The sequence below is a fragment of the Loxodonta africana genome, chromosome 1 (assembly GCF_030014295.1).
Source record: "Loxodonta africana isolate mLoxAfr1 chromosome 1, mLoxAfr1.hap2, whole genome shotgun sequence".
NCBI lineage: Eukaryota > Metazoa > Chordata > Mammalia > Proboscidea > Elephantidae > Loxodonta > Loxodonta africana.
This window is the reverse complement of record NC_087342.1, coordinates 31508514-31520577: the sequence shown is the minus strand read 5'-3', so window position 1 is coordinate 31520577 and position 12064 is coordinate 31508514. Positions and strand designations below refer to the sequence as shown.

Genomic DNA, 12064 nt, shown 5'->3' with positions numbered 1-12064 from the left:
CTAGAATGAGGTAGTTAAAGTAGGTAAAACCCAGTTGCTAAAAAGTGACAAAATGCCATTCCTTTTCAGATTGTAGCATCTGGTATGAAGACAAAGCTTCAGAAGGAAAAAAGCATTTCTCAAATATCTAAGCAGCCGGCTCTTAGGCACAATGCCCTCAGCTCTGGAATCACACACAGGCTGCAAGCCAGCACAGAATTAGGAAGGAATTTTTGGATTCTTAAACGCCTCTCATTCATGTGATTTTCCTGGCACCTCCTAGAACAGCGCCTCTTTCACGCCCAGGTGGACCAAGTGCCTTCTCTTCCTCTGAATCTGGCAGTGACCTCAATATCACCAAAATCGGCAGCAAGAATGTTCGCAGCTCTCACAACATCAGCAGCAACTTCTATCACGTCAACATCCAGAACCGACGCCCAGCACTTGGTATACATTATTTAATTTCACCCACATCCCAACTCTCTGAAATCCCAACAGTTTCCGTTTCATATCCACAGCTACACAGGGACCCACAGCAGCCTGGTTGCTGGTGTCTGCTGCCTCTGCCAGGTAAAGCGGGACAGGTAAAAATGAGAAATAAGCCTGCTGGTGCCAGAGTGCTGACTCACAGAAACCCAGGGCTGCTGACATTCTTCCTGACTCTGGTGTTTTCTCAACTAACCCATGCTGCAATCTCCGAAGGGCAAGCTCAAAGCAACAGGATAAAAAAAGAAACTTGGAAATGAAAGGGCTGTATCTTAGCCAAAGTCAAAGAGCTTTCCCTAAAGTAGAAGTCTTGGCTTTCACAATTTTAACTTCTAGGTTAAAGAGTAACAACTGTTTCTATTCCTAGCTGAACTGTGGCATTATACACCGCTGTTAAAAAACCCGTTGCCATTGAGTCGATTCCAACTCATAGCGACCCTATAGGACAGAGTAGAACTGCCCCATAGGGTTTTCAAGGAGTGCCTGGTGGATTTGAACTGCCGACCTTTTTGGTTAGCAGCCATAGCTCTTAATCACCACGCAACCAGGGTTTCCAGATTATACACCACATTCACCATATTCATCATGAACATGGCTTTAAAAAAACTGTCATACAGAAAACTCTGATTTGTGATATAAACCTAAAATAAACACTTTTATGGGAATTTAAAATACATTCGAAAGAGAGAAGGGAACCAACATTTATTGGGCAACAGCAATATGAAGCCTTTTGCATACGTATGTCATTTAATCCTCAAAATCACCATGACTCCTTTATACAAATGAGGAAACTGAGGCTCAGAGAAATAAATCGCCCAAGGTAATACAGCCAATAAGCAGCAGAATCTGAATCCGTATCTCGGGCTGTCTGGGAACAGTTTGTTTTTCCTACGCTGCCTCTAAGAAATGAGAATAGAAAAGAATGTGTCAGTAATACTTGAAAGAGATACTGTGGATCATTAAATGTATAAATTAATCAGACACTGGACTCCTTCCCCAGTTGAATCACTGTATAATTACACATGCCAAAATCTCATGGCAGCATTAGCATTTAGGTCTAAGGCTACAGGACTCCACCCACCCCATCATCTGCTCCAGTGGTAGGACCACGGGGCAGCTGCCAGGAACCCAGAGGTCGGTCCCCAAGACTGTGGTACCTAAGCGTGGCATATGGCAGCAGCGATTCCGCTGGTCTCACAGAACAAACCATGAGGACTTGGATAATCTTGTATCGAGCACCTGTTATGCTCCAGTCTCTCTTCGAAGCATCAGCAATACAGGCAGAAATAAGACAAACGAGGACCCTGTACTGAATGGAGCTGTCAGTGACCATACGAGCAGTGACCAACATGGATAAAGACCAGAGACTTCTCCACAAATGTTCTGGATTGTGTGATGCCCCCAGCCAGGATGCAGCCCTGAGATAGGGAGAGGTGTCCTAGGAAGAACTGAAATTACATTACATCTGGCTCAGCGAGATAAAGAGTTTGGAGCAGATTAAATATGATTTAGAGAAAATAAATGTGACTTTTTTTTTTTGAACATTTTCTTGTGCTTTAGGTGAAAGTTTACATAGCAAATTAGCTTTCCATTCAATAATTCATACACAAATTGTTCCAGGACATTGGCTCAATCCCTGCAATGTATCAGCGCTCTCCCCATTATCTCCCTGGGTTCCTTGTTTCTGTTTGTCCAGTCTCTCTGCCCCTCCCCGCTTTCTCAACTTTGGTTTTGGGCAAATGTTGCCCTCTTGGTCTCTTACAGTTGATTGTTCTAAGGAGCACTCTCCTCACAGGTGTTGTTAATTTATAGGCCTGTCTATTATTTGGCTGAAAAGTGGCCTCCGGGAGTGTCTTCAGTTGCAGGTTAGAAGGTAGTCTCAGGGCAATAGTCTCGGGGGTTCCTCCAGTCTCTTTCAGACCAGTAAGTCTGGTCTTCTTTTTTTTTTTTTTCCAATTTGAATTTGTTCTACATTTTTTACCCATTCTAACTGGGACCCTCTATTGTGGTCCTGTTCGGAGTGGTCAGTAGTGGCAGCCCGGCACCATCTAATTCTTTTGGTCTCAGATTAGAGGAGTCTGTGACAAATGTGGGCCATCAGTCCTTTGGATTAATTGATTCCTAGAATTATGACTTTTTTTACATCCTGTGTTATGCAGTAAAATTTGCACCCACTACATATTCTTTCTATGATGTAACCACGCTGGTTTATCTTTTATCAGAACAGATATAAAAACTGAGGAGAGTAACCTGCCACCTTACTTCTCTGTGATAACTGCTCAGGACATCTAACCGCACTACACCATGCTTCCAGTTTGGTTTACTCATAATTTAGGGTGTGGTACGTATCTCCAGTTTCATTTAAATTAAAGTCATGTCACCCGTGGCTAAGTGAATAAGAAAGAACAGTGTCCAAGTGACACTTTCCAGCATTGAACCGAGGCTTTGAAAAGTTCCAGCCTTTTGTTCATACCAGCCTTTCTTCCTTTCCAATCAAATGCAAAGTGGAAATAAATGCATTAACACTCACCAGCGATTTACTATTCATGAGGTCCTCAGGAGAGCCAAGATTAAAAGACAAGCCTCTCAGAGAACAAATAACTTCAGCAATGCTCCCGAATCCTGAAAACCAAGACCCTCTGAAGGCTGGATCTTAGAAGAATATTGTGATCATGGCGGCAGCTGATGTGGTTATTTCTTTTTCCTTCCTCAAAATCTTTTTTGTTCTGTTCTTTACCACCTCAAGGAAATGCACTCTCTGGGAAAAGATCGCCTGGTACCCAACAGCAAAAGGAACAGCATCTATGAGATTCTACCTGCCTCCAGCCAGAGAGTGCTCGGTTCACTCTGCTCCTGGGTGAGGCTTAAGGGATGACCGAGACTTGAGTATCATGTCTGTCAAGCTTCAAGAGGCTGGGCCCTCCCACAGAGACCCCCAACAAAATCTGGAAATGCAAATAAATCTGTTCCTTACCTGAAAGAATGGCAAATTGTCTGTGGAGCTGTTCCATTATATCCACTGCCACCAAGGGCCTGATCTCCTGCTGCATAATTTCATCTGCACAAATGAAATACAAACTAGGTTAAATCCCGGCAAATTACACAGTGAAATTAAAAGGGAAAAAGGGAAGCTCCACTACCAGGAAAATCTGGGCCTTATCCTACATGGTTTGAGCACATTAGTCTCTTGAGAACTCGATGCCTCAGATTCAGGTACAGATTCAGGTTTTCTGTGGTATGAAGCTTATATATATGAGCATGGGAACACAATTCCAGAGCTCCCAGGGTTTTGGGAAGGAACAATGCAAAGAAGGGGCCCTGAAGTTCAAACTTCATTGGCTTCACAGTAAAGTAAAAATGCCCTCTGCTGGGATGGCTTCATTACCAGGGCAGGGATTCATCTACTCCACTGGGTCTGTGGAAGGATATTTTAAACACAAGCAACATAAGTTACCAGAGCTTGTCTCAAGCTGGGTCATAAAATTAGCCTGAGGCTTATAAGGATTCTTTGAATTTTGTTTCCCTCCCTCCCGCCTCATCCCCCTCAATCCCCCCCCCTTTTTTTTCCCTGCCAGAATATTTCAAGGGGCTTGTTGCCACTGCCAAATGTGTTTAAGGAGAAATGTCTCCATTTTGCTATTTAAAGATGCTCCTCAAAAACAAAAGGTCATGAGTTTTCAAGGCAAAAATCCAATTTTTCAAGCGCAAACCTGTCCCTACAAATACCCTCTAATCCTAACAAGTGACTATAAACTTTGCATTTCTATCTATTTGGGGAAAGGCAAAAAGAGAGAGACTGAGTGGAATCCCTTAGTCTGCCCTGGGAAGAGGAAGGCCCCTTTGCCCTCTCTTCCTAAGACAGTATTATCTTCGTTTAGCCATTTCCTAGTGGCTCAGTGGTTAAGCATTCTGCTGCTAGCCAAAAGGTAGGCAGTTCAAATCTACCAGCTGCTCCTTGGAAACCCTACAGGGAAGTTCTACTCTGCCCTATGGGGTTGCTATGAGTCAGAATCTACTCAACTGCAATAGGTTTTTGGTTTTAGCTATTTCCCAGGGAATCTCAAAGAATGAACGGGCTATTGTTTTTACAGCAGTTAAACGTCCGGTTAGATTAAGGCATAAACAAAACAACCTTGTGGGTGAATGCTAAATGAGAATTCCCTACTGATCCAGTGGGTTATGGTAACATCATATTCTAATGTTGATGGAAGGCCAAAGTTGGGGAAGCTCCTCACCAAGCCTCGAATTCTACTTCTCAGCTGTGCTATGAAAGTTAAAGGACAAGATGCGTATGGACAGGTATACAGTCGATGCTGAGTAAATGCTAATTATTCCATTGCTTGGGAAGGACAGGTCTTTCCCAAAGGCAAGGGTGTATTTGCTTTTGGGAAGTCTTGCAAGCAGTGGGGCAAGTGCCAGCTTAAACTTCAAAATTCTCCTCAATGAATTCCACCATTCTTTCTGGAGGACAGGGGGTTAAACCAGGCCAGAGATCTCTTATCACAAGGCCCTGTCCACTGTGAATTGACTAAAAATTCAAATAACTCCTGGATTGTTGTTAATATTAGAAGGTTTAATAACGGAGTTGTAGTACTATTTTGGAGTACTTGCCTCGTGTAAATGGTTAATGAGCTCAGCTGCTACCGAAAAAGTCTACCCAGAGGCATCCCCCAAGAAGGTAAACGACTAAAAAAAAAATTTTTTTTTAAACCAGTTGCTATTGTGTTGAGTCAATTCTGACTCACACTGACCCTATAGCACAGAGTAGAACTGCTCCACAGAGTTTTCAAGGCTGTGATCTTTACGGAAGCAGAATGCCCTATCTTTCTCCGAAGGAGCAGCGGGTGGGTTCGAACTGCAGACCTTTTGGTTAGCAGCTGGGTGCTTAACCACTGCACCACCAGGACTCCAAAAAAAAAAAAAAAACCGTTGGAAACCCTATGGAACACAGCTCTACTGTTACACATGGTGTCACTATGAGTCAGAAGTGACTGGATGGCAACTGGTTTTTTGTTTGTATGTTTTTAGTTATATTTTACAACAAGGGCGGGCCTTCTCTGTTAGGTACACAAAATGAAGTACAGGCAGTCTCTGGGTTATGAACGTTTGACCCCTAGTTACGACACCCATAAAGCCCATCAGGAAAAACCCGACTCGGTGTCTGGGCCCTAGGCTTCTCCCCAGTGCAGAGGTGCGGCAGTGAGTCCCTGGGTGGCCCTGGCGGTGGGCAGGCCCCTGTAACACGGTGCGCCAGCGAGCAGCAGCCAGCAGAGTGCCCACGTGCTCCGCCCCCTGGGACCCGGGAAGGGCGGCCCCACCCTCCAAGTGCCCCAGCACCCCTGCTCAGCTCCATGTGGTGGCCTCCAGGTGGTGGCGGCCTGCAGCTGGGACATGGTGAGCGCTCTGCATGTTCTTCTGGTACAACCGGTCAGCATTACCTGAGGGTCATTAAGGCCACAGAGCCCCCTTACCCAGCTCCGCCCCACCGGGACCATCACAGCACGTTTCTGGACTTCTGTTTCCCCACGCCACACGTGGGATTCCACCATTGTAGCAGTTCTTTTATTGCTGGAGGCCTGGGGCCGGCGGCGGGGGACTGCCCCATAGAGTCTCCAAGGAGGACCTGGTGGATTCCAACTGCCAACTTTTTGGTTAGCAGCTGTAGCACTTAAATTAATCACTAGCCCCCAAGGTTTCCAGCTTTTGTCCTATAGGGTCACTATGAGTCGGAATCTAATAGACGGTGACAGATTTGGTCTTGGTTTTGGTAAGTCCATACGGTTTCCGGGGATCTGTGGAGAACTTCGGACTTGGGTTTCCCAAAGCATCCTCTTCCCAACCCTTGGGCCCTGGGCTCGCTCTTAGCACATCCTGAGCAGCACTTTCTCCCTTGCACCCCAAGGCAGGGGCCTCATAGTAGGTGTGTGGGTTGACAGTTCTGGTGAGCAGGTGATGGCGGAATGATCCCTCTGGCCCAGCACCATCCCATCCACACCGCCAACCCTCCCTGCCTCTGCTGAAGAGGGTTCAAAACCCGGCAGAAATGCAGCCTGCTGGTACAAAGCCGATTTTTTAGTTCAGAGTCTACAATCAAGTATCTAATGGGTCGCAAAGATTTTACAGATCGGAATCTTTTGTGTATTTTCGGTAAAGTTTGCCCTGTAAGTATCGCTTCAACTGTGGAGAAGGTACATACAATCGTTCATGATAATAAATGGGCTACTTTGCAAAACACTATTATTATTATTGTATTATTATGTTAAAGATGTTTTAGTGTATCTGGAAGTGTTTAAGTTAAACTATATACTATATTCTACACTAAGACAAACATTTGACTAACTGACTTTGAGTATCTAACTGTTCCAACTTACGTTCTAATTCAACTTAAAGGCAGACTTAGGAATGGAACTCGTTCATTATCTGGGGACTGCCTGTATTTGACAGTGCAGTGATGTTGTTGTTGTTAGGTGCCGTCGAGTTGGTTCTATACACAACAGAACAAAACACTGCCTAGTCCTGAGCCACCCTTATAATCGTTATGCTTGAGCGCGTTGTTGCAGCCACTGTGTCAATCCATCTCATTGAGGGTCTTCCTCTTTTCTGCTGACCCTGTACTCTGCCAAGCATGATGTCCTTCTCCAGGGACTGATCCCTCCTGACAACATGTTCAAAGTATACGTAAGATGCAGTCTCGCCATCCTTGCCTCTAAGGAGCATTCTGGCTGTACTTCCTCTAAGACAGATTTGTTCGTTCTTTTGGCAGTCCATGGTATATTCGATATTCTTCACCAACACCACAATTCAAAGGTGTCAGTTCTTCTTCGGTCTCCCTTACTCATTGTCCAGCTTTCACATGCATATGATGCTATTGAAAATACCATGGCTTCGGTCAGGCGCACCTTAGTCTTCAAGGTGACATCTTTGCTCTTCAACACTTTGAAGAGGTCCTTTGCAACAGATTTACCCAATGCAATGCGTCTTTTGATTTCTTTACTGCTGCTTCCATGGCTGTTGACTGTGGATCCAAGTAAAATGAAACCCTTATCAACTTCAATCTTTTCTCTGTTTATCATGATGTTGCTCATTGGTCCACTTGTAAGGATTTTTGTTTTCTTTATGTTGAGGTGCAATCCATACTGAAGGCTGTGGTCTTTGATCTCCATTAGTAAGTGCTTCAAGTCCTCTTCACTTTCAGCAAGCAAGGTTGCATCATCTGCATAACGCAGGTTGTTAGTGAGTCTTCCTCCAATCCTGATGCCCCATTCTTCTTCATATAGTCCAGCTTCTCGTATTACTTGCTCAGCATACACATTGAATAGGTATGGTGAAAGAACACAACCCTGATGCACACCTTTCCTGACTTTAAACCTATCAGTATCCCCTTGTTCTGTCCAAACAACTGCCTCTCGATCTATGTAAAGGTTCCTGATGAGCACAATTAAGAGTTCTGGAATTCCCATTCTTCACAATGTTACCCAGAGTTTGTTAGGATCCACACAGTCGAATACCTTTGGATAGTCAATAAAACAGAGGTAAACATCCTTCTGGTATTCTCTGCTTTCAGCCAGGATCCATCTGCCATCAGCAATGATATCCCTGGTTCCACATCCTCTTCTGAAACTGGCTTGAATTTCTGGCAGTTCCCTGTCAATATACTGCTGCAGCCACTTTTGAATGATCTTCAGCAAAATTTTGCTTGCATGTGATATTAATGATATTGTTCTATAATTTCCACATTCGGTTGGATCACTTTTCTTGGGAATAGGCATCAATACGGATCTCTTCCAGTCAGTTGGCCCGGAAGCTCTCTCCCATATTTCTTGGCATAGACGAGTGAGCACCTCCAGTGCTGCATCTGTTTGTTGAAACATCTCAATTCATATTCCATCAGTTCCTGGAGCCTTGTTTTTTGCCAATGCCTTCAGAGCAGCTTGGACTTCTTCCTTCAGTACTGTCGGTTCCTGATCATATGCCACCTCTTGAAATGGTTGAACGTTGACTAGTTCTTTTTGGTATAATGACTCTGTGTATTCCTTCCATCTTCTTTTGATTGCTCCCTGCGTCATTTAATATTTTCCCCATGGAATCCTTCACTATTGCAACTCGAGGCTCAAATTTTTTCTTCAGTTCTTTCAGCTTGAGAAATGCTGAGCGTGTTCTTCCCTTTTAGTTTTCCATCTCCAGCTCTTTGCACGTCATTATAATACTTCACTTTGTTTTCTCAAGACACCCTTTGAAATCGTCTGTTCAGTTCTTTTATTTCATCAATACTTCCTTTTGTGAAATGATATGAAGTCTGAATTTCCCTTAAATACTCTCCTCCACCAAGCATGGGAAGGTGAGGATATATTAAACAAGACTGACAAAATGTAGATAATTGTTGAAGCTGGTTGACAGGTACATGAGGGTTCATGATATAATTTTTTTGCACGTTTCAAATTTTCTGTAATAAAATATAAACCACAAATGGACAACATAACAAATTTCAGTTGAAATAGGAGTTATGAACTTGGGTTTTTCAGAATATACAATCTAGTGGTCAGGGAAAGTGGAATGCTCAGAAATGGTGCTTGGTTATTACTATTCCATGCCTGAGATACCGTATTTAAAGCACGGCGAACCCAGTGGAAAAAACATGAGCATCGCGAGGTGCAGTTTATTGTTCTTGTACCTCAAAACCTGAGGGGTGCTTTAAATTAAACATTTTGAATTAAAGTGAAGATATAAGATCTGAAAGGAACAACAGAAATGAACTAAGCCAGCCAACACGCTGCCCCTTCTCATATTCTTAAATGAAGAAACTGAAACCCAGACAGATTATGAACTTGCTATGGTCTGAAGAAAAAATTCAAGCCTTGAGTTGCAATTGAACAGTTCTATGGGGAAAATACTAAATGACACAGAAAGCATCAAAAGAATATGGAAGGAATACAAAGTCATTATGGAATTGGTCAATGTTCAACCATTTCAGGAGGTAGCATATGATCAGGAACCGATGGTACTGAAGGAAGAGGTCCAAGCTGCACTAAAGGCATTGGTGAAAAACAAGGGTCCAGGAACTGACAGAACACCAATTGAGACATTTCAACAAATGGATGAAGCACTGAAAGTGCTCACTTGTCTATCCGGAGAAATGTGGAAGACAGCTACCTGGCCAACTGACTGGAAGAGATCCATATTTATGCCTAGTCCAAAGAGAGGTGATCCAAGCAAATGTGGAAATTATCAGATAATATCATTAATCTCACGCACGAGTAAAATTTTGCTCATTCAAGAGCAGCTGCATCAGTACATCAACAGGGAACTGCCGAAAATTCAAGCCGGATTCAGAAGAGCACGTGGAAAAAGGGATATCATTGCTGATGGCAGATGCATCCTGGCTGAAAGCAGAGAATACCAGAAAGATGTTTACCTGTGTTTTATTGACTATGCCAAGGCATTCGACTGTGTGGATCACAGCAAATTATAGATAACAATGTGAAGAATGGGAATTCCAGAACACTTCATTGTGCTCATGAGGAAGCTTTACATAGATCAGGAGGCAGTCATTTGAACAGAACAAGGGGGTACTGCATGGTTTAACATCAGGAAAGGTCTGCGTCAGGATTGAATCCTTTCACCATACTTATCCAATCTATGCTGAGTAAATAATCTGAGAAGCTGGACTATATGAAGAAGAATGGGGCATCAAAATTGAAGGAAGACTAATTAACAACCTGCGTTACGCAGATGACACAATCTTGCTTGCTGAAAGTGGAGAGGACTTGAAGCATTTACTGATGAAGATCAAAGACCACAGCCTTCAGTATGGATTACACTCAACATAAAACAAAAATCCTCACAACTGGACCAATAAGCAACATCATGATAAACGGAGAAAAGATTGAAGTCAAAAATTTCATTTTACTTGGATCCACAATCAACACCCATGGAAGCAGTAGTTAAGAAATCAAACGATGCATTTTATTGGGCAAATCTGCTGCAAAAGATCTCTTAAGTGCTAAAAAGCAAAGATGTCACCTTGAGGACTAAGGTGCACCTGACCCAAGCCCTGGTGTTTTCAATCACCTCAAACCCAACCTCAATCACCTCATATGCATGCAAACCCTGGACGATGAGTAAGGAGGACGAGAGAAGAACTGACACCTTTGAATTGTGGCATTGGCGAAGAATACTGAATATTCCATGGACTGCCAAAAGAACAAGCAAATCTGTCTTGGAAGAAGTACGAGAATGCTCCTTAGAAGCAAGGATTTCACGATTATATCTGACATACTTTGGACATGTTATCAGGAGGGATCAGTCCCTGGAGAAAGACATCATGTTTGGTAAAGGACAGGGTCAGCGAAAAAAAGGAAGACCCTCAACAAGATGAACTGACACAGTGGCTGCAACAACGGGCTCAAGCATCACAATGACTGTGAAGATGGCATAGGACTGGGCGGTATTTCATTCTGTGGTACATAGGGTCACTATGAGTTGAATCGGCTAGATGGCACCTAACAACAATAACAACATATGTTGTCTATAAGAGATACAACTCAGACCCTGTTATGGATCGAATTGTGCCCCCAAAAAATATGTGTTGTGAATCCTAAACCCCATGCCTGTGGGTGTAATCCTATTTCGGAACAGGACTTTTTGTTATGTTAATGAGACCATACCAGTGCATACCAGTGTAGGGTGTCTTAAGCCAATCACCTGAGATACAAAAAAAGCAGATTAGGCACAAAGAAGGTAGCACAGAGGGGAAGATACATGCCACCTTAAGATCACCAAAGAACCAAGGAGCAAAAGCTAAAAAAAAAAAAGAGACAAGTACCTTCCCCCAGAGCTGACAGAAAAAGCCTTCCCCTATAGCCAGCACCCTGAATTCTGACTTCTAGCCTCCTGTTGTCCTGACTCATGGTGACCCTATGTACGACAGAAGGAAATACTGCCTGGTCCTGCGCCATCCTCACAATCATTGTTATGCTTGAGCCCATTGTTGCAGCCTCTGTGTCAATGCATCTCATTGAGGGTTTTCCTCTCTTTCACTGACCCTATACCAAGTTTGGCAGACCCTGTGATTTTACTACTTCATCCAGAGAATCAGGTGGCAGAAATAATGGAAGGGTCTGCTGGTCTGCCAAACTGGACTTGAACAACTGGGTTTGTAACTACAGCTAACAAGGGATGAGACCAAGATCTCCACTCTTCTCCATCTATCACCTACTCTAACAGCACCAGCTGGGAGCCAGGCACTTGCAGTGCACTTCACACAGATTAACTCCATTAGTTAGTTAGATAATGACAGAAAAGGAAGACACCCTCGCTGTAAGGAAACTCCTCCAGCCTGCCCCACCCTCCCACTCCCAGGAGTAGAGCAGACTTGACCGCTACCAGAAGAAAATGCCTGTGGGTCAGAGGCTCAGAGAGACAAGGTGCAGCAAGGAAGCCACCCCTGTGTCCTCATACAAAAAGCCACCCCCATGGGGTCACGCCAAGTCAGAAATAACACAAACCCATCTTTCTTTCCTTTACTGGCTCATGTGCTATAACGATGCCTAACGTGCTCCGTATCAATGCATTTGGTATTGCAGTCTTGCTTATAAATTAA

The 12064-nt window shown here is 43.7% G+C and overlaps 1 protein-coding gene across 1 annotated transcript in view; it reads right to left on the bottom strand.

Annotated features, from left to right (window-relative positions):
* MCF2L2 (MCF.2 cell line derived transforming sequence-like 2) overlaps window positions 1-12064 on the bottom strand; it is a 145066-nt gene that overhangs the window by 120639 nt on the left and 12363 nt on the right. Inside the window, exon 2 of the mRNA XM_023551507.2 lies at window positions 3440-3523. Coding sequence (XP_023407275.1) covers window positions 3440-3523 — 84 coding nt within the window. The remainder of the gene's footprint in view (window positions 1-3439; window positions 3524-12064) is intronic.